Source organism: Pongo pygmaeus, chromosome 9, assembly GCF_028885625.2.
Source record: "Pongo pygmaeus isolate AG05252 chromosome 9, NHGRI_mPonPyg2-v2.0_pri, whole genome shotgun sequence".
In the NCBI taxonomy this organism is placed as follows: domain Eukaryota; kingdom Metazoa; phylum Chordata; class Mammalia; order Primates; family Hominidae; genus Pongo; species Pongo pygmaeus.
The window spans coordinates 34,600,768-34,627,821 of record NC_072382.2 but is presented as its reverse complement, the minus strand read 5'-3'; the positions used below and the strand labels follow the sequence as shown (position 1 = coordinate 34,627,821).

The 27,054-nt window shown below is 36.8% G+C and overlaps 1 protein-coding gene across 2 annotated transcripts in view; it reads right to left on the bottom strand.

Annotated features, from left to right (window-relative positions):
* The window catches only part of CCDC73 (coiled-coil domain containing 73), a 186,055-nt gene that overhangs the window by 103,885 nt on the left and 55,116 nt on the right, over positions 1–27,054 (bottom strand). For both annotated transcript variants that reach the window (XM_054441614.2, XM_054441615.2), the window contains exon 3: positions 11,002–11,073. In XM_054441614.2, the coding sequence (XP_054297589.2) occupies positions 11,002–11,073 (72 nt within the window). The remainder of the gene's footprint in view (positions 1–11,001; positions 11,074–27,054) is intronic.

Sequence of the window (27,054 nt, the reverse complement as noted above, 5' to 3'; positions counted from 1 at the left end):
AAGAAGAACTAAAGCCAATAGTCCAAAGGCCTAATAGGGAAAAGATGACTCATACCTTATGAGTATAAAAATAGTCACAGTAAAAATGAGTCAGTCTTTAAACACTGTTGTTTCCCAGTCAAAAAACCCAATGAATGAGGATAAAGATTTGTTCAAGACCTTAAGACCATAAATAAAATAAATATTTTACCCACTTCTTTGTATTACTGAGCCCAAGTACTATGTTATCTTCAATGCTACCCGAAGTTACTTTTTTTTTTTTTTTAACCACTATAGATACGTGTTGTGCTTTCTATAGTGTCCCTTTAGATCAAGATAGTCAACACCTATTTGTTTTTTCCTGGGAAAGTCAAAAATTTACCTGGATAGTGATGCCTCAGGGATTTACTGAGGAACCTTAAGGATATTAAATTTCCCTGTAACACTACACTTGTATAATATGGGGACTAGTTTTTTCTATGTTCTAAAGATGTGGAGAGTTGTAAGACTGATTCCATTTATCAACTTACTCTTTTAGCAAGGTCATGAAAATTCCAAAAAAAGTTTAGAAGTTTGTCAGAACAAAGCACATTATTTATGGTATGATTAATCTCAACGGGGTAAATGTATCACTCCTGATGAATTATAAACCATTCAATACTTTCCAAGGCTGATTACTAAGAGACAATTAAGAATTTTTCTGGGTTTCACTGGCTACTTCAGACAACAGGTTCCAAACATTTCTGAAATCACCCCACCTCTATATAACTTACGTGCTCAATAATGGAACATCTTCCTCAGGAACTTAAACATGAACAAGAATTTTGTGGCTTAAAAATAACTTTGGGTTCTTGTCATGAAGTCTTTGCCTAAGCCAATGTCTAGAAGGGTTTTTCCAGAATTTTTATGGTTATTCTAGAATTTGTATGGCTTCAGGTCTTAGATTTAAGCCTTTGATCCATCTTGAGTTGATTTTTGTTAAGGTGACAGATAAGGTTCTAGCTTCATTCTTTTACAAGTGGCTTGCCAATTATCCCAGCACCACTTGTTGAAAAGGATGTTCTTTCTCCACTTTATGTTTTCATTTGCTTTGTCGGAGATCAGTTAGCTATAAGTATTTGGGTTTATTTCTGGGTTCTCTATTCTGTTCCATTGATCTATGTGCCTATTTTTATACCAGTATCATGCTGTTTTGGTGACTATGGCCTTGTAGAATAGTTTGAAGTCAGGTAATGTGATGTCTCCAGATTTGTTCTTTTTACTTACTCTTGCTTTGGCTATGCAGGCTCTTTTTTGGTTCCATATGAGTTTTAAAATTAGTTTTTCTAGTTCTGTGAAGAATAATGCTGGTATTTTTATGGAAATTGCATTGAATTTGTGGATTGCTTTTGGCAATATGGTCATTTTCAGAATATTGATTCTAGTCATCCATGAGCATGGGATGTGTTTCCATTTGTTTATGTCATCTGTGATTTCTTTCAGTGGTGTTTTGTAGTTTTCTTGTACAGGTCTTCCATCTCCTTGGTTAGGTATATTCCTATGTTTTTTTGGTTGTTGTTTGTTTTGCAGCTATTGTAAAAGGGGTTGAGTTTTTAATTTGATTCTCAGCTTGACTGCTATTGGTGTAAAGCAGAGCTACTGATTTGTGTACATTAATTTTGTATCCTGAAACTTTGTTGAATTGATTTGCCATTTCTAGGAGCTTTTTGGATGAGTCTTTAGGGTTTTCTAGGTATATGATCATACTATCCACAAACAGCGACAGTTTGACTCTCTTTACCAATCTGTATGCCCTTTCTTTCTTTTGTCTGATTGCTCTGGCTAGGACTTCTAGTACTATGTTGAATAGAAGTGGTGAAAGTGGGCATCCTTGTCTTGTTCCAGTTCTCAGAAGGAATGTTTTCAACTTCTCCCCATAAAATGTTGGCTGTGGGTTTGTCATAGATGGCTTTTATTACCTTAAGGTATGTCCCTTCTATGATGATTTTGCTGAGGGTTTTAATCATAAAGGGATGCTGGATTTTGCCAAACACTTTTTCTGTGTCTATTGAGATGATCACGTGATTTTTCTTTTAAATTCTGTTTATGTGATATATGACATTTATTGACTTACGTCTGTTAAACCATCTCTGCATTCGTTGTATGAAACCTACTTGATCATAGTGGATTATCTTTTTGATATGCTGTTGGATTTGTTTTTTGTTTATTTTTGAGATGGAGTCTTACTCTGTTGCCCAGGCTACAGTGCAGTAATGTGATCTTGGCTCACTGCAACCTCCACCTCCCAGGTTCAAGCAATTCCTGTCTCAGCCTCCTGAGTAGCTGGGGCTGCAGGCGCCCGCCACCAAGCCTGGCTGATTGTTGTATTTTCAGTAGAGATGGGGTGTTGCCATGTTGTCCAGGCTGGTCTTGATCTCCTGACCTCAGGTGATCCACCACCTTGGCCTCCCAAGGTGCTGGGATTACAGGTGTGAGACACCATGCACAGCCTGCTGTTGGATTTGGATCGCTAGTATTTTGTTGAGGATTTCTGCATCTATGTTCCTCAGGGATATTGGTCTGTAGGTTTTTTGTTGTTGTTGTTGTTATGTCCTTGCCTGGTTTTGGTATTAGGGTGATACTGGCTTCATAGAATGATTAAGGGAGGATTCCCTCTTTCTCTTTTGAAATAGTGTCAGCAAGATTGGTACCAATACTTTGAATGTCTGACAGAATTCAGCTGTGAATCCATCTGGTCCTAGACTTTTTTTGTTGATAATTTTTTTATTACCACTTCAATCTCACTGCTTGTTATTGGTCTGTTCAGAGTTTCTGTATCTTCATGGTTTAATCTAGCAGGTTTGTATATTTCCAGGAATTTATCCATCTCCTCTAGGTTTTCTAGTTTATGCACGTAAAGGTGTTCATAGCAGCCTTGAATAATCTTTTGTATTTCTGTGGTATCAGTTGTAGTATCCCCTGTTTCATTTCCAGTTGAGCTTATTTGGATCGTCTCTCTTTTCTTGGTTAATCTCACTAATCAATTTTATTTATCTTTCCAAAGAATCAGCTTTTTGTTTCATTTATCTTTTGTATTGTTTTTCTTGTTTCAATTTCACTTAGTTCTATTCTGATCTTTGTTATTTCTTTTCCTCTGCTGGGTTTGGATTGTTCTTGTTTCTCCAGTTCCATGAGGTGTGACCTTAGATTGTCTGTATGTGCTCTTTCAGACTTTTTGATATAGGCATTTAATGGTATGAAGTTTCCTCTTAGCACCACTTTTGCTGTATCCCAGAGGTTTTGATAGGTTGTGTCATTAACTTCTTTCAGTTCAAAGAATTTTTAAATTTCCAACTTGATTTCATTGTTGACCCAATGATCATTCAGGAGCCAGTTATTTAATTTCCATATATTTGTACGGTTTTGAGGGTTCCTTTTGGAGTTGATTTCCAATTTTATTCCACTGTGGTCTGAGAGAGTACTTAATATAATTTTGATTTTCTTAAACTTACTGAGACTTGTTTTGTGGCCTATCATATGGTCTTTCCTGGAGAATGTTCCATATGCTGATTAACAGAATGCATATTCTGAAGTTGTTGGGTAGAATGTTCTGTAAATATACGATAAGTCCATTTGTTCTAGGGTATAGTTTAAGTCCATTGTTTCTTTGTTGACTTTCTGTCTGGATGATCTGTCTAGCACTGTCAGTGGAGTATTAAAGTCCCCCACTATTATTGTGTTGCCATCTATCTCATGACCAAGAACCCAAAGCAAATGCAACAAAAATGAAGATGAATAGATGGGACTTAATTAAACTAAAAAGATTCTGCACAGCAAAAGAAATAATCAGCAGAGTTAACAGACAACCCACAGAGTGGGAGAAAATCTTCACAATCTATACATCTGACAAAGAACAATATCCAGAGTCTTAAAAAAGAGATATACAAATGGCCAACAAGCATATGGGAAAATGCTCAACATCAGTAATGATCAGGGAAATGCAAATCAAAACCACAATGTGATACCACCTTACTCCTGCAAGAATGGCCATAATCAAAAAATCAAAAAATAATAGATGTTGGCGTGGAGGTGGTAAAAGGGAACACTTTTACACTGCTTGTAGGAATGTAAACTAGTACAACCACAATGGAAAATAGTGTGGAGATTCCTTAAAAAAACTAAAAGTAGATCTACCATTTGATCCAGCAATCCCACTACTAGGTATCAACCCAGAGGAAAAGAAGTCATTATACAAAAAAGATACTTGTACATCCATGTTTATAGCAGCACAATTTGCAACTGCAAAAATATGGAACCAGTCCAAATGCCCATCAATCAACAAGTAGATAAAGAAAATATGGTATACACATACCACAGAATACTACTTAGCCATAAAAAGGAATGCAATAATGGCATTCGCAGCAACCTGGATGAAATTGGAGACTTTATGCTAAGTGAAGTAACTCTGGAATGGAAAACCAAATATCATATGTTCTCACTCATAAGAGGGAGCTAAGCTATGAGCACACAAAGGCCTAAGAATAATACATTGGACTTTGGGGAATCAGGCGAAAGGCTGGGAGAGGGGTGAGGGATAAAAGAATATACACTGGGTACAGTGTAGACTGTTCGGGTGATGGGTGCACCAAAATCTTGGAAATGACCACTAAAGAACTTATTCATGTAACTAAACACTACCTGCTCCCTAAAAACCTATTGAAAAAAACAAAAACAAAAACTTTAACAGCACCCCTTTCTGGGTCTTCCGATTGTCATAAAGCTTTCTACCTATTTGTACCTCAGCAGTGTAGACAAGCCCTTAATGCTCTAACAGAACACCATAGGAGTCATCAGGGTCTAATTGTTTATTACAATCTTCCCTTAGATCTAGTGGCCAAAGCCAACTCCTTATCAAGGGCAGTATTAGCAGCTGTCAAACTAGCAGAGGCTTCTACTAATGTGGTTTAAGGATTTATTTAGACTTCATGGTACCTCATGCTGTGCAATCCTTGTTATTTACTAAAAAGACATTTCTCAGCAAGCAGGTTCACCTCCTATGAACTTTTATTACTTTCTCCCCCACACATTTCCACACAGTGCTATAATACCTGAAAGTCTACTAACAGGAAGACAAATACCACATGATCTCACTTATATATAGAACCTAAAAAAGTCAAACTTATACAAGTTGAGAGTAGAATAGTGGTTACAAGAAGCTAGGGAGGTGGAGGCCTGGGGTGGAGGGAAGGGAGATGTTGATTAAGGGTACAAGTTTCCATTTAGATGGAAAGAATAAGTTTGAGATCTACTGCACAGCATGTAGTAAGCATAGTTAATAATAATGTATATTTCAAAATTGGTAAAAGTAGATTTTAAATATTCTCACTATAAAAAAGTAAGCATTGAAGTGATGGATATGTTAATTAGTTTGATATAACCATTCCACAACATATACATACACAGGTATATCAAAACATCACATTGTAGCCCATATATACAATATTTATTTTTCAATTAAAGATCTAAATAAAAAATAAAGAGGCATGAAAACTGAAAAAGAAAAGCTCATTGCTTATTTCTCTTTAATTTTTAATTTGCACAAACTATACAATAATACTATTTGACAATTGCCCCCTAAAATTGCTAATAAGTCTGTCATATAATCTTACCTAAGCTTGCACATATGTACATGTATATACTAATTTACTTTTTATGTTATTCATTATAAATATGTATATATACACTGTTCATTTTATATATAGCATATATAAATGCTTGAATAGAAACAGGTTAAAATGCTTTCATATCTTAATGAAAAAAATATACTAATGTAGTAAAGAGATGTGGATTGAACAGAGCACCCACCAAACTTTCTTTCAAGAAATATTTTGGTAATCAATAACTTCCTATATAAAGTATATCTCTTTGATCTCTATTTCTAATAAGTGTTACTCATAGACAAGTTTAACAAAAAGCCTGGTATTGTTTTTCCATTACCCAAAGAAAGGGAAATCCATGACGATTTAGTCTCTGTCTAAGCAATAACTGTGCTTCAGACAGATTTATTAGAAACTCTCCCCAGATTAAATTTACATGTAATCTTGTTTGTTGATAGGTCATTTTTTGAAAGTGAAATGGAAAAAATATCAGGCAGGATATACTGCAACAGTCTCAGCTGACCCCTAAATCATGACTCCTTACCAGAGGTTAAACCAGCCCAGATGACAGAACTTATTCTACTCAGCAAAGCTTGCCAGTTGTCAAGACATTAGAGAGTTAACATTAATAGCAGCTATGCCTTTGGTGTAGTCCATGATCTTGGAATACTGTAAAAATAATTATGGTTTCTGATCTCAGTAGGAATCCCAATTTCAAGTAATCAACCATTTTAAGTGTTCTAATGCTTCCTTAGGGGATGGTTATCATAAAGCCACACTGAAAGGGATAACGTTAAGGCTAGAGGAAATATCCTAGCTAATCTTTATGACATACAGTCCCGGCCCCCATGATATCCAAAAAGCCAAATCTTTGAAGAAATTTAAAAAGGCTATTTTGGAATGCCTACAACTGGCTCCAGCATCTGAAGAAAAAATGTGATAATGAATTACAAAAAGAAAATCTCTTTCAGGACACTTTCAGGACACTTTCAGGACAGACACTTGGTGGCACCAGAGGACCTCAATGGAACTTTGTAAAAATTTTATAGGAAATTAGCCCTCAGAGCAAGGACAAACTGAACATTATATTCAATTAGCATTGGTGGTGAAATTTTACTAAAATTGCTGAGGATGTCTCTGGTGTACAGCTGTCATTAGCACTGTCCTGGTAAAACTGTTATCCTTGTAAATCCAAGCCTTAGGGTCCCTATAAACACTTTCAAATGGATTTCCTAAAATTAACCCCTAGAACAGGTTTTGAATATGTTCATCGTTGCTTCCATCTTCTCAGGATGAACTAAAACTTCTTGCCAGAGAGCTACAGTTCTGTGAGTAGAAAAACAAATTACTTGATTTTGTGTTTCCAACCTGAGGATCTATCTCCAGGAACAGGGTTACTCATTTTACTGGGACTGTCATTACAGAACTTTGCAAAACCTTGTCATTTATTTAGAAATTCATTGCCCCTATCATCCTCAAACTTGAAGAAAAGTAGAGAGGACTAATGGCACACTGTATCTGACACTCTTAAACTTCCATGACCAAGAAGGTTACCTCTAACTCATAACACCATGAAGTCCATACTCCCCTATATTCATTGGCTTTTACCATATAAACTTGTTAGGAGTTTGCCCTATGAAGTTGGCTACTTCTCCCCTGATTTTGGACATTTCTTTACTTCAGACAAATGTGGCAAAGTACTCCAAGGGACTAATGTAATATGTTTCAGAGTCTTATCACAAACAGATAAAAGTTGCTTTTCTTCTATATGACCAAAAGCTCAGAGGTAGTGTCTTCTAGAAATGACCTCAGAGAGAAAAAACAAACATCCTGAAACCATGTTGGAAATAATCCTACCAAGAACTACTAGCACAGTAGCTAACCCCCAGGGAATAGATCCTTGAGTTCATGTTTCCCAGATGAACAGACACTAGGTTTCACTAATACATGGAATGCCATTCCATCAAGAAATTTAAATCTAAGGAGTCTTGAGAAAGCTTCAGGAGCAGACATATTCAGAAAGAAACAGCTACCATTCAAGAGGTATGGATCAAGACAGCCTCTACCCAAGACCTACAGAGTCTGTTTTTACATGGCCTGTGAGCCAGGAATGGTTTTTATATTTTTAATGGGTTAAAAAGAAAAATTAAAAAAAACATTTCAAATCACCTGAATATTGTATAAAATATAAATCTTAGTGTCCATAACATTTTATAGGAACATAGCCACACTGATTCATGTAAGTACTGTCCATGGCTGCTTTTACACTATAACAAAGTTGAATGGTTGTGACAGAGACCATACTGTCCACAAAGCCTGAAATATTTACTATATGACTCTTTACAAAAAAAGCTTGCTAACACCCTACCTAGATAATCAGAGTTAAAGATTGCAATGCTTTTATTTGCAGGCTTTTGTTCTTTATTTTCTGAGGTACTTTCTTTCCCCTTTCTTAATCCAGCCCCTTAAGTGAGTAAAAGCATATTATTTATTAACCATGATGGTTTCAAAGGTCCTTATCCTTAATATTGCTCCCTACATTCTTGGCCACTCTATGGTGTAAGTCCAATTACTAATGGAAATTTTTGATTTGGGGATGGCCTCTGTTCTCTTGGTTTAATATAGGTATTCCTGGCTGCTGGCTTAAAAGTGATCTACAAGTTCTGATAATAAACTTTTATTTAGTGTTTTTCCACTGGTGTGTTCAGAAGTGTAACTTCTGGAACCTTAAGTACTGTTGCATAGCCACTGTCCTATAAAATGATCCAACAAATTATGATCCAACAAAAGGAAAAATTGATACACACACACACACACACACACACACACACACATCACCAGAAACCGCCTACATGCCATCATGACTCTTCATCAAGCAGCATAAATCTTGATTGATCACATCCTAAATAATAATAGCTTATTTTATTTTCCAGCTCAGGTTGAAGAAGAAAAACAGGACTGAGAACTGAAACCACCTGCATCAATATAACAGAGATATTCAGAGTAAGAACTGAGAATACCTGTGTCAACACAACTTAGTTTTTTGTTCCAGGAAACCTTTGCCCAGTAAATATAAGACTATAAAAACCGATAAATTATATCACTGTTTGTTTCAGGCAACTGCTGCAAAACAACTTATCTGAGACAATAGTTTATTTGGGTAAACATCTGGTTTATCAAACAACTATTTATTCTCAAGTGTAGCTTCAAGAGCTTCAATGTTGCCACATTCACAATCCTAAAATACTGCATTACAAAATTTGCCCAATCCCCATCAATATCTTCCCTTAAAAGATCTGCCTAAATCTGCTTGCACCTAGACCCTATAACCCTCTACATAGTCCAATACTGATTTTCACCTTTTGAAATACTAAGACTCTGTAAAAGTAGTGTTTTCACTTACTGCAATGAGTTTCAATAAACACACCTGCTTTATTAACAAGTTGTTTGGTGATTTGAGGGAATGCAACCAGGCAGTTCTAATTTACACTGCTAACAACATATGAAAGTTCTTGTTTTTCTAAAAGTTGGTAAAGGTAGGAATCTGGCTTTTTCTTCAGATGGAATCCAGCTCTAATACCATTTCTTGAATAATCTGTTATTCCCCACTGATTTAAAGGCCACCATTAACATTCACTAAATTATCTTATGTATTTGGATCTATTTCTAGATTCTGTTGTGTTCTACTAAATAACTATGTATACTGCACCAAGCTATTTTAATTATGACAGCTTTATATTATGTTTAAGAATCAAGCATGACTATTTCATTCCCTTCTTTTTTAAATTTCCCAGCCACTCTTGTATGTTTATTTCCACATAAACCTTAGAATAAGCTTAAGTACCCAAAATATGTTCTTGACATTTTAAATTGGATTTATTTATTTTTAGAGACAGAGCCTCGCTCTGCACCCAGGCTGGAGTGCAATGGCACAAACATAGCTCACTACAGCCTCAAACTTCTGGGCTCAAGTGATCCTCCCACCTCAGCCTCCCGAGGAGCTAGGACTACAGGCACATACCACCACGTCCTACTAATATATGTATTTTTTAATAGAGACAAGGTCTCACTATGTTGCCCAGGCTGCTCTTGAACTCCTGGCTTCAAGTAACCCTCCTGCCTTGGCCTACCAAAGTGCTGGGATTACAGGCGTGAGCCACGGCAGTTGGTCATTAAATTGGGTTCATTAAACTTACCTTAGGGACTGTGATAACTTTATGCTGTTAGTTCTATGCAAAAACAAGATATAACTTTACATTTTAAAATCTGCTTGAAATTAGTTGTACTCAGTATTTACCTATTCTTTCCCTCCATATTCTTTCCCTCCACAGATAGGTCTGTTTCAGACTTGTCCTTCATATAATTCAACCCTGATTTTACTCCCACAATCTGCACAACCTTGGGATCTGTCTAGCCTCGAAATTCCAATTATTTCATGTTTGGTCTATCCACTATCACCTGACTTCTGATTCTGATGTTACCCCCAATTCCTGTTTCAATATTACCAAACAATGAGAACAGAAATCAGCATAATTACACTTTCAGGTTTTAGTTGTTAAGATTACTCTGATGGAACAGCATGAGAAGCACTATCATAAATGCTTCAATACAGATAAAGCTATGGAGAAAATAAGAGCTGCTACTATTTTTTAATATTTGGTTACATTATGTAATAACACCCTGGAAAAATATGGTACTAGTTATGAGGTTTCATTGCTTTCGAAGTATTTTCACTCCCCTATAACACACAATGTGTTTCTCAGATGTAAAATAGTTTTCAGAGTTATTCACAGTGCCGTATCAAAAAGCCTGAACAAAATTCTTATTCTCAGTTTTCTGGAAGCCTAAATGTTACCAACAGTTTTAGTTGGGATTTTCTTGAGATTTTATTTAAAATAATCTACTAACCCCTGAATATGTTAGAAAATTTAAAAATTAACTTGGCAATAAGGATTAGAATACATTTTAAAATAGATGCTATAAATACTAATCTGAGAGAAAAAAATACTCACTGTATTAGTTAGCTTTCATACTGCTACAAAGAAATGCCCAAGACTGGGTAATTTATAAAGGAAAGAGGTTTAATTGACTCACAGTTCAGCATGTCTGCGGAGGCCTCAGGAAACTTACAATCATGATGGAAGGCGAAGCGAAAGCAAGGCACCTTCTTTACAAGGTGACAGAAAGGAGAAGTGCTGAGCGAAGAGGGAAGAGCCCCTTATAAAACCATTAGATCTCATGAGAACCATCAGGAGAACAGCATGGGGAAACTGCCCAAATGATTCGATTACCTCCACCTTGTCTCTCCCTTGACACATAGGGTTATGGGGATTACAATTCAAGATGAGATTTGGCTGGGGACACAAAGCCTAACCATATCACTCACCTTTTGCCATTTAAGTTCCTGTGTCTCCACAATAATTTTACCAATCTGCTCTTCATAATGAATTTCTGCTTCCTAAGTCAAAAAGAAAAAGAAAAGTGCTATAAAAATAAAGACTTTAAAACTTCCAGTTTCAGCTCTTTCTGGAGAGATATGGAAATAGCATACTCCCACCTTTACAACAAGAAAAAAATCTGGACAAACTGCAAATTAAATAGACAAGTCCATCATAGAACTGAGGTCCCAAATCAATCAAGTACCCAAAATCTGGATACAGACAGGTGCCTAGAGAAACAGAACCCTGACATTTGCTTACCTGGGACATAAGCTACTGAGGACTGGTAAGAAGCTTCAATGAAAAGTCCTTAATAAATTACTAAAGGTAAAATGTAGGCTACTGTAAAAATATGAATCTCCTGAAATAGGGAGGTTTATACTTTCTAGCAGGCTTTTCTTCTAGGAAACCCACCAGGTGCTTACAGAAAAGGTTGAGAAAAATCCTCATATGTAACTTACCTGCACATTGGGCACATGTACCATAAAACCTAAAGTATAATAATAATAATAATAATAATAATAATTACAATAAAAGAAAAAAAAAAGAAAAAAAAAAAAAAAAAAGTTTTCCCCTGCAGCGCTGGCTATGTAGGGGAAGAGCAGTCCCAAACCATCTTCCCTATTTCCTCTACAGATCAAAACCCTTAATCTGCAGAGGGGAGGGCAACAGAAACTATAGCTAAAAGCACTAGTGGAAACCCTCTGCAGCTGGGCAAGGGGACCAAAAGTCATCACTAAAAATTCTACCTAGGCAGACCTATCTTCCTTATCTCCTCTAAGCAGCAACTGGGAAGAGGAGGACTGGGAGAACAAGGCAACAACAGTTCTTTCATTGTGGGAGGAGCAAGAATACATGCTAGGCCATTACATACGAAGGAGGGACCAAACACTCATGAAGATCTCATCCTGAGACTCAGGTTCACCTAAGACTAAGGTTTAATGAGAATATCAGAGAATGCCCTTCTTCCGCTATCTTCTACCACCACCACCATGCCAATAAGCATCAAGTAAAAAGAACAAGGAGATACAGCAAGGAGAGCTGCAAAGACAGAGTTTCTCTGGGAAGCAGGACAAAGAAAAGACCCAAAGACAAGTGGGGAGGCCCAATGCCAAGCAGGAAGCAGTCATTTAGAAATACTCTCTGGTTCTGTTTGAAATAATGTAATACTCCTGAATTTGCCCATATCATAAACATAAGGTATCACTAGAGAAATCTGAAGCTTCTGCTGAATAACAGGCAGAGTTGAAAACTGCCTGGTTTAAGTATTGAAGGTATGCCTCAACACACACACACAGAGCCCTTCTGCAAAAACTAGGAGATTTTTTGTTTCCTTTGGTATTTAAAGAAATCTCTGCGATCACTAGCTGATCACTAATATAACAGCAAAGTCAGTAGCCACACACAACAAAGACAACAGACCTTACAAATTAGTTCAAAGACAAATTAGTTCAAAGACACACTAAACAAAGACAAGAAGCAGGAACCCTAGAAAGTGAGAAGAGTCTGATTTCCAGAGCTGCCATATATCCAAAATGTTTCTAACAAAAAGTTACAAGGCATGCAAAGTAAAAGCAAAGTGTAGCCCATTATACAGGAAAAAAATTAATGGAAATTATACTTTAGGAAGCCCAGAAATTAGATGTACTAATAAAACTTTTAATCAAACTATTTTAAATATGGTCAAAGAGCTAAAAGAGACCATGTACAAAAACATAACTATTAAAAAGATAATAAGCAAATGCTACAAAAAAACTTTACACTCAGAAATTCGACAACTTAGACAAACTGGCCAATGTCTCGAAAGCCACAAACTATCAAAACTCAACCAAGATAACACAGACAATCTAAATAGCCCTATAACTATAAAAGGAGTTGAGTTTTTAATAAAAAGCCTCCCAAAAAGAAATCTTCAGGCCCAGATGGTTTCACTGGAGAATACTACCAAATATTTAAAGAATTAACACCACTTTTACACAGTCTCTTCCAGAAAAATAGAAGAGGAGGAAACACATACTAATTGATTTTATCAGACCTATTTACCATAATACCAATACCAAAGACAGCACACAGGGAATACTCTGACCAATACTTCTCACAAATTTTGATGCAAAAATCCTTAATAACATGTTAGCAAACAGAATCCAACAATATAATTTAAAAATTATATGAGTGGAATTTATTGCAGGTATGCAAAGCTAGTTCAACAGTTGAAAATCAATCAGTATAATTTGTTACATCAATACGCTAATCATATGATCGCATCAACCGACACAGAAAAAACACTTAACAAAATTCAACATCCATTCTTGATAAAAACTCTTACCAAGTTAGGCATAAAAATATTATCCTTGCTTTTTGTAAATAACATTTACAAAAACCCTACATTTAGCATCATATTTAATGGTGAAAGACTGAATGCTTTCCCTTTAAGATCAGAAACAACGTAGGGATGTCTATTCTCATCGCTCTTATTAAATATAATACTGAAAGTTTTAGCCACTGCTATAAGGCATACACAAATAAATAAACAGATTGGAAAGGAAAAAATAAAACTACCTATATTTGCAGATGATATGATTGTATGCATAGAAAATACTAAGGTACCTACAAAAAAACTCCCAAAAATAGTAAGTGAATTTAAGAAGGTCACAGGATACAAGATTAACACACAAAAAACAATGTCACATTTCTATATTTTAACAATGAATATGCAGAAACCAAAATTCAAAATGCAACTTATAATCACATCAGAGAAAATGAATTATATAAGTATACACTTTGAAAAGCATTTATAAAATCTGTATGCTAATATATACAACATAGATTAATTTAAAACATGCTGAGTGAAAGCACCCTTACCCAAAAGAATACACAATGATGATTCCATTTAAATGAAATGGTGGAATAAAAAAAACTAATTGAGTATGGTAAAAAATCAAGAGAGTAATTATCTCTTGGGGTGGGCATTAAGGACAGAATTTGCCTGGGAAGAGGCATGAGAGAGCTTTCTGGGTTGATGAAAATATTTTACATCTTGATAAGGTTTCAATTATACAGGTGTATTCACCTGTCAAAACTCACTGAATGTACAGCTAAGATGTATACATTTCATTGTATATAAACTTTAATGTAAGGAAAAAAGCTGTAGAGAAATAGTAAACTCTTTGTAATGATACTTATTTTATTTTTTATTTTTTGAGACACAGTCTCGCTCTGTCACCCAGACCCAGCCTGGAGTGCAGTGGTGCAATTTTGGCTCACTGCAACCTCCGCATCCCAGGTTCAAGCAATTCTCCTGCCTCAGCCTTTTAAGTAGCTGAGATTACAGGTACATGCCACCAAGCCCAGCTAATTTTTATATTTTTAGTAGAAACGGGGTTTTACCATGTTGGCTAGGCTGGTCTCAAACTCCTGGCCTCAGGTGATCTGCCTGCCTCGGCCTCCCAAAGTGCTGCGATTACAGGAATAAGCCACTGCACTTGGCCCATGATATTCATTTTAAATATCAGGAGGAAGTATACTGATGTCTGCAATTTACTTTGAAATCATCAGAATGAAGTCAAAAGAGGGATAGATAGATATGTGATAAAGCAAAAATAGAAAAATATTAATGTTATATGAGTGTTCACTGTAAAATTCTTTCAGTTTTGCTGTATGTTTGACAATTTTCATAACATGTTGGAGAGAAACCAAAGAGTAGATATTAACAGATAAAATATGTGCTTTTTAAATGAAATATTTTTCTATGACTCACTTTTTTTTTTTTTTTTTTTTTTTGAGACAGAGTCTCACTCTGTCGCCCAGGCTGGAGTGCAGTGGTGCGATCTCAGTTCACTGCAAGCTCTGCCTCCTGGGTTCACGCCATTCTCCTGCCTTGGCCTCCCGAGTAGCTGGGACTACAGGCGTCCGCCATGGCGCCCGGCTAATTTTTTGTATTTTTAGTAGAGACGCGGTTTCACCGTGTTAGCCAGGATGGTCTAGATCTCCTGACCTCGTGATCTGCTCGCCTCTGCCTCCCAAAGTGCTGAGATTACAAGCGTGAGCCACCGCGCCCCGCCTATGACTCACTTTTATATCCTTTGCTTTATTATACATACATACACATATATACACTTATGCTATGTTACTCAAAGATAGACTTTCATGAAAGTTGTCTCATTTAGAACATTTTTAGCAGCAAGTAACAACAACAAAATCCAGCTCACAATGGCTTCTGGGAGTTAGCATCTCACATGAACAGGAGGCTAAAGGTAGAGTGCTTCTACAATTGATTATTTCAGTGGCCCACTCAACAATATCATCAATACTATGATTCTGCTCATCTTTCCATTTTGCCATTATCAGTGATTTTCATCATGCTTTCCACCCCTCATGGTTGCAAAATGGTTACTTTCATTTTAGGCATTAATGACAAGTCAGAGAACATCTTGCAGTAGAAAAAGTGTATTCTCTTAAAAAAAAAGGTTAACAAAAGCTTTCCCAGAAGCTTCCCAACACACATTCGCTAATAATTCATTGGCCATAACTGGGTCACATACCCTCTCCTAAGCCAGTCATTGGCAGGGGAAGTACATTGGATCTTTATAGGTGATTAATACCAGTGAGGACTTACCCGACTCACAGTCATGAGAGGTGGACCCTATGACACAATTAGGGTTTTTCCAACACAGAAGAAGGGAGGAAATCCATACCAACAGTATATACTACAAGATACATAAATGAGGAGAGATTACAATCTCTTACAGTAATACCTTTCTATTATTAAAACATATTGAAAAAGGAAATAAATGTACATATATACATTTGTTTTGGGAAGGAGTGTATATAAAACATGCATCTCTTCTCAAAGCAGTTGGACTGAAAATGTACCAGATACTGTTTTCATCACGTAGGTCTGGTTCTCTTTTAACCACTTCTCTTTCAGTGGTTAGAGTGGGTTCTGAGGTCTTACCATGATCTAGATATTGTTCTAAGTACTTTTTATTTATTGATTAATTGAATCCTGGACATAATATAATGAGGTAGATTCTCTTACTATTGCCATTTTATACAGAAGGAACCTGAGATACCAAGAGGGTAAATAGCTTGCCTGAAGTCACACAGGAGGTAAATGGCAGAGCCAGTATTCAAACTCAGATCATCTGTCTCCAAAGTCTGTTAAATGCTGGATTACACTACCTTGAAGAGATTATGGATGCTGCAGAACAGTATGGATTGTTATGATATATATTCCTTTCCTTCAAAAACTTCAGAAGTTAATCTTTATATCCCCTCAAATTTAGGAAACCATTCAAAATCATTTTACCTATGTAAAATATGCAAGCACAATCTGGTTATTTGGTAAAACATCTCAAAATAAAAACTAGAAATATTTGTTGAATGAAAAACAAAAGAATTTAAGAATTGCTACGAATTTTCTAATATTAATAGATACTTTTCTATATCAGAAATCTTTGTAATAGATTAAGTTGACCAAAGTGAAAATCATGGTTCAAATACTATTAAGAAAGAGATTTGTGTAAATATAAACTTTTAGGCTAGCCCATGAGTGTTAGAAATATTTATCTTGAGTACTTTTCAGACCAAGAAACTATCTGGAAGAGTGATTAGTATTTTCTTAGACAACATGAGAAACTGAGTTGAGCAATTTCGTAGGAGGTGGATTATGAGTTTGAAAAGGAATGTACAAGTACCCAGTTACAATTTTGGCTGCTTGGACACGTGCCTGGTGTATGTACCTAAATCTGTTCAGGGTCAAGAATTGAAGAGGCCTGACCAATACATAGCCCATCTTGTAAAACTACTGCCTGAAGCAAACACTTTAAAAAAGGCATGACACTTTCTAAAGGTTATAAAGAGTAAATAAACCATCAAATTACTCCTCTTTTATTGTTTTTGTAAAAACACTTATATCCTTGTAGTCCTAAGGCATCTAATAAAAAATAAACACTTTTATTAAGATTCTGTATTCTAGGTACTTTATTGAAGTTAGAGACAACATTTTTTATTAAATTTAATATTTTTTCTCATTGACATTTAATAAGAATTTTTATAACTTTTAAAAGCTGCTTAAAGATAAATGGAAGAAAAAATTAAAGTTCTAATAAAAAATTTAATAATTTATAATAGAAAGCATAAAGTTAATAAAATCCTACTCTAGTACAAATATATTCTAATGCTATTTTTCTGCAATGTGGCTAACACCCATTTTATCAGTTTTCCATGTGGCATAAAGATATACATTATACAAATCATAATAATCAGAAAGGGGTATGATTCTATCCATACCATTTTTAATTTTATGGGGTATTGAAATGCTGCTTAATGTTATTTACCACATATTATACCATTAATTACCCAGTTTTCCCTCATACTTTTCTTATTTTAAACCACCCAAAACTCCACTGACTTTTATTTACTGCTAATTTAGAATTCAAAAATTTATTCTTTAGATATTTAACAAATTTAATGTGCCCTTTCTGAACTACCCTAATACTTTGCTCATGATTCTATTATGATACATAATACATACTATGTGATAGTATAGTCATTAATTTTCATGGCATGTGATGCCCATTAAATTTTCAATTCTCTTAAGGCATAGATTGAGAAATGGCTTATAAAAGGTTATCAAATTAATGCATAATTTAAAAGCCTAAAAGATTTGTGGTAGAGATCTTTAATCCCCATTGTAGAGATGATTTGGCTCAGAAATATATTTTGTTTTAAAACTTTCAACTTACTTCCAATTTTTAGAATTCAATAGATTTCATGTTGAAATCTGTATTTCTAGTTTTGGGTTTTTTTTCAATAATTGAAAAAGATGGATAGCACAGAGCTTATTTTTCTACATGCCAATAATTACTTGGAGCTGAATGGCAGATGTAGGTTGAACTGAAGATATATGCTTTCCAGGTCAACATAATTCCTACCCTACTCACATCACAAGCGAACTGCCTGAATTCTGAAGGAAGGTGTCTGTGATTTGTTACTCCTGTGCTATTACTGTGCATCCCCACTCCTTATCAGTAATTCTATCTATGTGTTAAGGACATGTATCAAAAACGATGTCTAACTTCTAAAATGCAGACATTGTGGATTCAATATAAACTATTTTGTTGATTCGGACTGTTAATTTGTAAATCATTATAAATTTTAAACATTCCATTGTTTTCAAATATTATTACCATTTTAGGCTCATACAGAAAAAAATGAATAATATCCCCTCTTACTTTTATTAATTACTATACAGTTAAGTAGTGAAATATAGTTTAGTGAAGTAAGAAGATGTCTTTTTTTTTTTTTTTCACTTTATAGTAATCCCTCCTTATCCATGGGTTCACTTTCTGAGGTTTCAGTTACCCACAGTCAACCATTGTCCAAAAATAGGTTAATATAATACAATAAGATATTTTGGCAGAAAGTGAGACCACATTTGCATAATTTTTATTATAGTATATTGCTATAATTGTTCTATTTTTAGCTGTTGTTAACTTCTTATATACGTAATTTATAAATTAAACTTCATTACAGGTATGTACACGTCGGGAAAAACAGTACATTTTGCACAGGGTTTGATACTATCTGAGGTTTCAGGCATCTGCTGCAGGTCCTGGAACTTATCCCCCACAAAATAAGGAGAGACTACTATATCTTGTTGTCCTACCTACTAACTTATAAAACACTTACTGTGTTTTGCTCATTACAACTAAAGACATTTTGCTATCTAACCCTTTACAATATAGCTCAATTTTATGTTAACAACTTTATTCATTTCAGCTAACTTATTATACATGTTAACGGAAGAGCACTGGACAAGGAATGGGGAGATGTGAGTATGAGTCTCTGGGTTTTAGGTTGGTCTAGAAGGTTGGTCTATAATTAGGTCACTTTCATCTCTAAATTTCTACAATTTCATGATCCTGCAAAAAGGCTGATGATGTAGAATACATCTCCAAGATCATACAGAGAAGAGAACCATAAAGAAGTGATCCTGATAATCAGCATCTGATAGTTCACTAGAGGCTGAGAAACGGGCAGATCCACCAGCAGTCTTATGAGGATAGGCTTAGTGTTCAGGGCCCACCAAGGAGGAGGGACTCTGGCAAATATCCTAGAATTTTAGTTGGAACCCCAAAGAGCTACACTCTTAGAGTACAAAGTGGAAATAAATTACTCCTCACAAAGACGAAAACAGCTTCCAGGCAGCTCAATCTCTGACTAGTAAAATAATCTGCCCAACTCCAACTTCCAGAAGCAAAAGTAAATCTCTCTAAAGAAAGATAATACCATCCAAAGGCTCAAATTTCCTTTACAACTTTTCATGCACAAAGTCAGTCATTGAATCAAAATTTACTCTACTTCACTGGAGATAAGGTCAAATGACCAAAAACTAAGACAAAAAGAGAGACAATAGAAATGGATCTACAAGAAGTCCAGATATTGGATTTATTGACATAGACTTTAAAATATATGTGATTAACATGCTCAAGGAAATATATAACAAAATGAATTTCCACAGAGGACTGAAAATTATAAAAGACAAACCATATGGAAATACTAGAACTGAAAAATATAATAAATCAAATTAAGAACTCAATAGATTGAGTTTATCAGCAGATTAGACAACTTGAAGAGAGGATTAGTAAAGTGAAAGGACAGAAAAAATAGCTAGGCTGAAACATGGAGAGAAAAAAATATGGAAAACATAGAAAAATCAGTAATAATATAGAAGATTTTAACAAGATTGACAAAGTTGATCTATATAATTCATATTCACAGAACACTGCACCTAAGAAATGCAGAAAACACATTCTTTTCAAATTCATCAGTGTTAGAATATTTACCAAAATCAATTATATGCTTGGCCAGAAAGCAAATCTCCACATATATTAAGTGACTGCAATTATATGGACTATATTATCTGATACAATAGAAATAAGCTAGAAATCAATTTTTTAAGTTAGCAAAAAATAAAATACCCAAATATTCTTAAAAGAAGTATACTTCTAAGTAGCCCATATGTTGAAGAAGAAATTACAAAAAAATTAGAAAATAATTTGAATAAAAATACAATATATAAAAATTAGGATCCAGCTGAAGCCGTATTGAGAAAAATTTATAGTCTTATAAATGCCAGGATCCAGTCCAGGTTACCACATTGCATTTAGTCATCATGACTCCTTAGATTCCTCCATTCTGTCACAGTTTCTCAGTCGTTCCTTGTTTTTACTGACCTTGACACTTTTGAAGAATATTATTGAGGTATCTTGTAGAATGTCCCTCAAATGGGGCTTGTCTGATATTTTTTCATAATTATACTAGCTGTGGGGGAAGAATGTCATAGAGAATAAAGTTCCCTTGTCATCACATTGCATCATGAATAGTTGATATTCATGTGAATCACTGATACCAACATGAATTATTTCTGGAGATTTTCACTTTAATCACTTAGTTAAGATAGTGTCTTCCAGGTATCTCCACTGTAAACCTAATATTTTTCCCTTAAATATTCTAGTCATTAGAAACAAGTCACTTATTCCACAATAGGGTGGGGTGTTGGGGCACAGAATTAAGCTCTGCTTCCCAGAGGGAGGAATAGCAAACAATTTTGAACAAGATATAAAATCACTACAGTAAATTACTAAATAATTTGGAAAAAATATTCTGTGGCTATGTAACTACCTTGTTTCTCCTTAAAGTTTCAGCCATCAAATTTGGCATTCATCAGTGGATACTGCCTGCAGCAATTTTTTTTTTCTTTTTTTTGAGACGTTGTCTCGCTCTGTCGCCCAGGCTGGAGGGCAGTGGCGCAATCTCGGCTCACTGCAACCTCCACCTCCCTGGTTGAAGCAATTCCCTGCCTCAGCCTCCTGTGTAGCTGGGATTACAGGCACCCACCACCATGTCTGGCTAGTTTTTGTATTTTTAGTAGAGATGGGGTTTCACCATCTTGGCCAGGCTGGTCTTGAACTCCTGACCTCGTGGTTCACCTGCCTCAGCCTCCCAAAGTGCTGGGATTACAGGCGTGAGCCACTGTGCCTGGCCTGCAGCAATTATTACTGTGATTTTTCTAAGGGTGATTTTTCTATTTCTCCTTTTCCTCCTACATTTAGTAGCTGAAATTCTTTTGTAAAATATTTTTCCCAGCTGAGTGCGGTGGCTCACGCCTGTAATCCTAGCACTTTGGGAGGCCGAGGCAGGTGGATTGCTTGAGGCTATGAGTTTGAAACCAGTCTGAGCAACATAAGGAGACCTCATCTATACATAAAATTTAAAATTTAGCCAGGCATGATGACGCCACCTGTGGTCCCAGCTACTCAGGAGGCTGATGTAGGAGGATTGCTTAAGCCCAGGAGGTCAAGACTGCAGTGAAGCATGGTTGCACCATTGCATTCCAGCCTAGGTAGCAGAGCAAGACCTTGTCTCAAAAAAAAAAAACTAACTAAATAAATAAATAAACTCCCCTCTCCCCAATTTATCTATTTATTTAATAATTTATTAATATTAATAGGGGATCCAATAATATCATTATTTTGTGGTTCAAATTGCTCCAGTTTTAACCGTGGGAGCTCTTTCGGGTTGTCTTATATATCCTTTTGACATTAATTTAAGTACTTCCTTACTTTCCAGCACTACAAGATGCCCAGCCCTGAAATAGGTCATGTCTCCTGGTTCCTTTTACTAAGAGTCCTGGTTCCTTTTACTAGATAATAATATTTAGATCCCAAGATCTGGGTGTCAGTTCTTCTAGGCCCTCTCGGCAGACAAAGCTAGAAAATATATGTATATACGCTAACCCATGTATACACGTACGTCTATATTTATCTTTCTATCTGTATACAATTAAACCATGAATTCATACTGATATCTCCAATTCTGTTTTGTTTGTTTTGTTTTGTTTTGTTTTGTTTTGAGCTGGAGTCTCGCTCTGTCACCCAGGCTGGAGTGCAGTGGTGTGATCTCAGCTCACTGCAACCTCTGCCTCCCAGGTTCAAGCAATTCTCCTGCTTCAGCCTCCCAAGTAGTTGGGACTACAGGAGTGTACAACCACACTCGACTAATTTTTGTATTTTTAGTAGAGATGGGGTTTCACCATGCTGGCCATGCTGGTCTTGAACTCCTGACCTCAGGTGATTCACCCGCCTTGGCCTTCCAAAGTGCTGGGATTATATGCATGAGCCACACTGCCCGGCCCAATTCTTTTTTTTTTTTTTTTTCAACTTTAAGTGCCAGGGTACATGTGCAGGATGTGCAGGTCTGTTACATAGGTAAAGGTGTGCCATGGTGGTTTGCTGCACAGATCAACCCATCACCTAGGTATTAAGCCAAGCATCCATTAGCTATTATTCCTGATGCTCTCCCTCCCCATCCCTGCCCTAATAGGCTCCAGTGTATGTTGTTCCCTACCATGTGTCCATGTGTTTGCATCATTCAGCTCCCACTTACAAGTGAAAATATGCAGTGTTTGGTTTTCTGTTGCTGCGTTACTTTGCTGAGGATAACAGCTTCCAGCTCCATCCATGTCTCTGCAAACGACATGATCGCATTCCTTTTTATGGCTGCATAGTATTCCACGGTATGTACATACCATATTTTATTTATCCTGTCTATCACTCATGGGCTTTTAGGTTGATTCCATGTCTTTGCTATTGTGGATAGTGCTGCAATGAACATATGTGTGCATGTATTAATATTTTTATAAAACAATGTTTTAGATTTCTTTGGGTATATACCCAACAATGGGATTGGTGGGTCAAATGGTATTTCTGCCTCCAGATCTTTGAGGAATCACCACACCATCTTCCACAATGGCTGAACTAATTTACACTACCACAGACAGTGTAAAAGCATTCCTTTTTCTCTGCATCTTTGCCAGCATCTGTTGTTTTTTGACTTTTTAATAATCACCATTCTAACTGGCATGAGGTATCTCCAACTCTAATGCAGCAGCAAAGAGCTCATTCTAGCCTTCCCCTTTGCTTATTTGTAAGTTCTTTCAACAGTGAAAAAATCTACCTACCTCTCAGTATCTATTTGCTTATTTGTTCAACTCTAGTATACCTGTAGTTTCAGAATTGCTGACATGCACCCATCCAAGAAACAAATTTATCAAGTAGAGACATTGTTTATGTACCTTTCTTTTTGTCTTTAGCCTTATAGCATCCAGTCAAAATGCCGCTGTCCAAAGTTAAGTCAATTCTTTTCCCCCTACTCTGCTCACTGAAGTTTATGTTACGCATTTGTGAAAGTTTGTTACATTTTCATAGTACAAATTCCACACTAGAGTCCTCCTGCACATCCTTGTAAATTTGCATATAGTACAGTTTACTCCTTCTAGTGTCATTTTACAGGTTTGACAGAAGAATGTTGTGGTAGACCACTACTATATAATACAGAAGAGTTACATCATCCCCTAAATTTCTCATGCGTTCCATATAGCAAACCCCTCTCCTATCCTCCAATACCTAGTAATCACTGATTTATTTTCCATTGCTATAGCTCTGTCTTTTCCAGAATGTCATATAAATGCATTATAATATATAGCCTCTTGAATCTGGCTTCTCTCACTTAGAAAATTTCATTTAAGATTCACACCTCCATTTTTGAGGATTTTTTTGCTGGGAATAGAATTCTACGTTGGTAGTTATTCTTTTAGCATTTTAAAGGTGCCATTCTATTGTCTTCCGGGTTGAGTAATTATTACTGAGAAGCCCACTATCCATCTTCATCTTATTGTTGTTGCTTTGAAAATAATTAATCTTTTCCACTTGTGGCTGCTTTTAAGATTCTGTTTGGTTTTCACTTCTTCCATGATGTATTTGGGTATGATTTTCTGTGTATTCATCCTACTGGGCTTCACAGAGCTTCTTGAATCTCTGGGTGGTATGTTTAATCCATTTTGGATATTTTCTAATGTCATGTGGTTCTACAATCCTATCTTCTGCTGTGTCTAATCAGCTGCTAAATCTATTGAGTTCTGAGGGGGAGGTTCCAAGAAGGACAAATAGGAATAGCTCCAGTCTACAGCTCCCAGCGTGAGCGATGCAGAAGATGGGTGATTTCTGCATTTCCAACTGAGGTACCGGGTTCATCTCACTGGGGCTTGTCAGACAGTGGGTGCAGGGCAGTGGGTGCAGCCCACGGACCATGAGCCAAAGAAGGGTGAGGCATCATCTCACCCAGGAAGCACAAGGGTTCAGTGAATTCCCGTTCCTAGCCAAGGGAAGTGGTGACAGATGACACCTGGAAAATCGGGTCACTCCCACCCAAATACTGCGCTTTTCCAATAGTCGTAGCAAATGGCACACCAGGAGATTATATCCTGCGCCTGGCTCAGAGGGTCCCATGCCCATGGAGCCTGGCTCACTGCTAGCACAGCAGTCTGAGATTGAACTGCAAGGTGGCAGCAAGGGTGGGGGAGAGGCGCCCACCACTGAGGCTTGAGCAGCCAGGAAGCTCGAACTGAGTGGAGCCCACCACAGCTCAAGGAGGTCTGCCTGCCTCTGTAGACTCCATCTCTGGGGGCAGGGCATAGCTGAACAAAAGGCAGCAGAAACCTCTGCAGAATTAAACGTCCCTGTCCGACAGCTTTGAAGAGAGTAGTCATTCTCCCAGCACAGAGTTTGAGAATGGACAGACTGCCTCAAGTGGGTCCCTGACTCCCGAGTAGCCTAACTGGGAGGCACTTCCCAGTAGGGGCTAACTGACACCTCATACAGCCATGTGCCCCTCTGAGACGAAGCTTCCAGAGGAACAATCAGGCAGCAACATTTGCTGTTCTGCAATATTTGCGGTACTGCAGCCTCCACTGGTGATACCCAGGCAAACAGGGTCTGGAGTGGACCACCAGCAAACTCCAACAAACCTGCAGCTGAGGGTCCTGACTGTTATAAGAAAAACTAACAAACAGGACATCCACACCAAAACCCCATCTGTACGTCACCATCATCAAAGACCAAAGGTAGATAAAACCACAAAGATAGGGAGAAACCAGAGCAGAAAAGCTGAAAATTCTAAAAATAAGAGCACCTCTTCTCCTCCAAAGAAACGCAGCTCTTCACCAACAAAGGAACAAAGCTGGACGGAGAACGACTTTGACGAGTTGAGAGAAGAAGGCTTCAGAAGATCAGTAATAACAAACTTCTCTGAGCTAAAGGAGCATGTTCGAACCCATCGCAAAGAAGGTAAAAACCTTGAAAAAAGATTGGATGAATGGCTAACTAGAATAGACAGCATAGAGAAGACCTTAAATGACCTGATGGAGCAGAAAACCGTAGCACAAGAACTATGTGACAAATGCGCAAGCTTCAGTAGCTGATTCGATCAACTGGAAGAAAGGGTATCAGTGATTGAAGATCAAATGAATGAAATGAAGCAAGAAGAGAAGTTCACAGAAAAAAGAGTAAAAAGAAATGAGCAAAACCTCCAAGAAATATGGGACTATGTGAAAAGACCAAATCTATGTCTGATTGGTGTGCCTGAAAGTGACGGGGAGAATGGAACCAAGTTGGAAAACACACTTCAGGATATTATCCAGGAGAACTTCCCCAACCTAGCAAGGCAGGCCAACATTCAAATTCAGGAAATACAGAGAACACCACAAAGATACTCCTTGAGAAGAGCAACTCCAAGACACATAATTGTCAGATTCACCAAAGTTGAAATGAAGGAAAAAATGTTAAGGGCATCCAGAGAGAAACGTCAGGTTACCCACAAAGGGAAGCCCATCAGACTAACAGTGGATCTCTTGGCAGAAACTCTACAAGCCAGAAGAGAGTGTGGGCAAATATTCAACATTCTTTAGAAAAAGAATATTCAACCCAGAATTTCATATCCAGCCAAACTAAGCTTCATAAGTGAAGGAGAAATAAAATCCTTTACAGACAAGCAAATGCGGAGAGATTTTGTCACCACCAGGCCTGCCTTACAAGAGCTCCTGAAGGAAGCACTAAACATGGAAAGGAACAACTAGTACCAGCCACTGCAAAAACATGCCAAATTGTAAAGACTCTCGATGCTAGGAAGAAACTGCATCAACAAAGAAGTAAAATAACCAGCTAACATCATAATGACAGGATCGAATTCACACATAACAGCATTAACCTTAAATGTAAATGGGCTAAATGCTCCAATTAAAAGACACAGACTGGCAAATTGGATAAAGAGTCAAGACCCATCAGTGTGCTGTATTCAGGAGACCCATCTCACGTGCAGAGACACACATAGGCTCAAAATAAAGGGATGGAGGAAGATCTACCAAGCAAATGGAAAACAAAAAAAAGCAGGGGTTGCAATCCTAGTCTCTGATAAAACAGACTTTAAACCAACAAAGATCAGAAGAGACAAAGAAGGCCATTATATAATGGTAAAGGGATCAATTCAACAAGAAGAGCTAAACTATCCTAAATATATATGCATCCAATACAGGAGCACCCAGATTCATAAAGCAAGTCCTTAGAGACCTACAAAGAGACTTAGACTCCCACACAATAATAATGGGAGACTTTAACACCCCACTGTCAACATTAGACAGCTCAACGAGACAGAAAGTTAAAAAGGATATCCAGCAATTGAACTCAGCTCTGCACCAAGTGGACCTAAGAGACATCTACAGAACTCTCCACCCCAAATCAACAGAATATACGTGCTTCTCAGCACCACATCACACTTATTCCAAAATTGACCACATGGTTGGAAGTAAAGCACTCCTCAGCAAATGTAAAAAAACACAAATTATAACAAACTGTCTCTCAGACCACAGTGCAATCAAACTAGAACTCAGGATTAAGAAACTCACTCAAAACCGCTCAACTACATGGAAACTGAACAACCCGCTCCTGAATGACTACTGGGTCCATAATGAAATGAAGGCAGAAATAAAGATGTTCTTTGAAACCAATGAGAACAAAGACACAACATACCAGAATCTCTTGGACACATTTAAAGCAGTGTTAGAGGGAAATTTATAGCACTAAATGCCCACAAGAGAAAGCAGG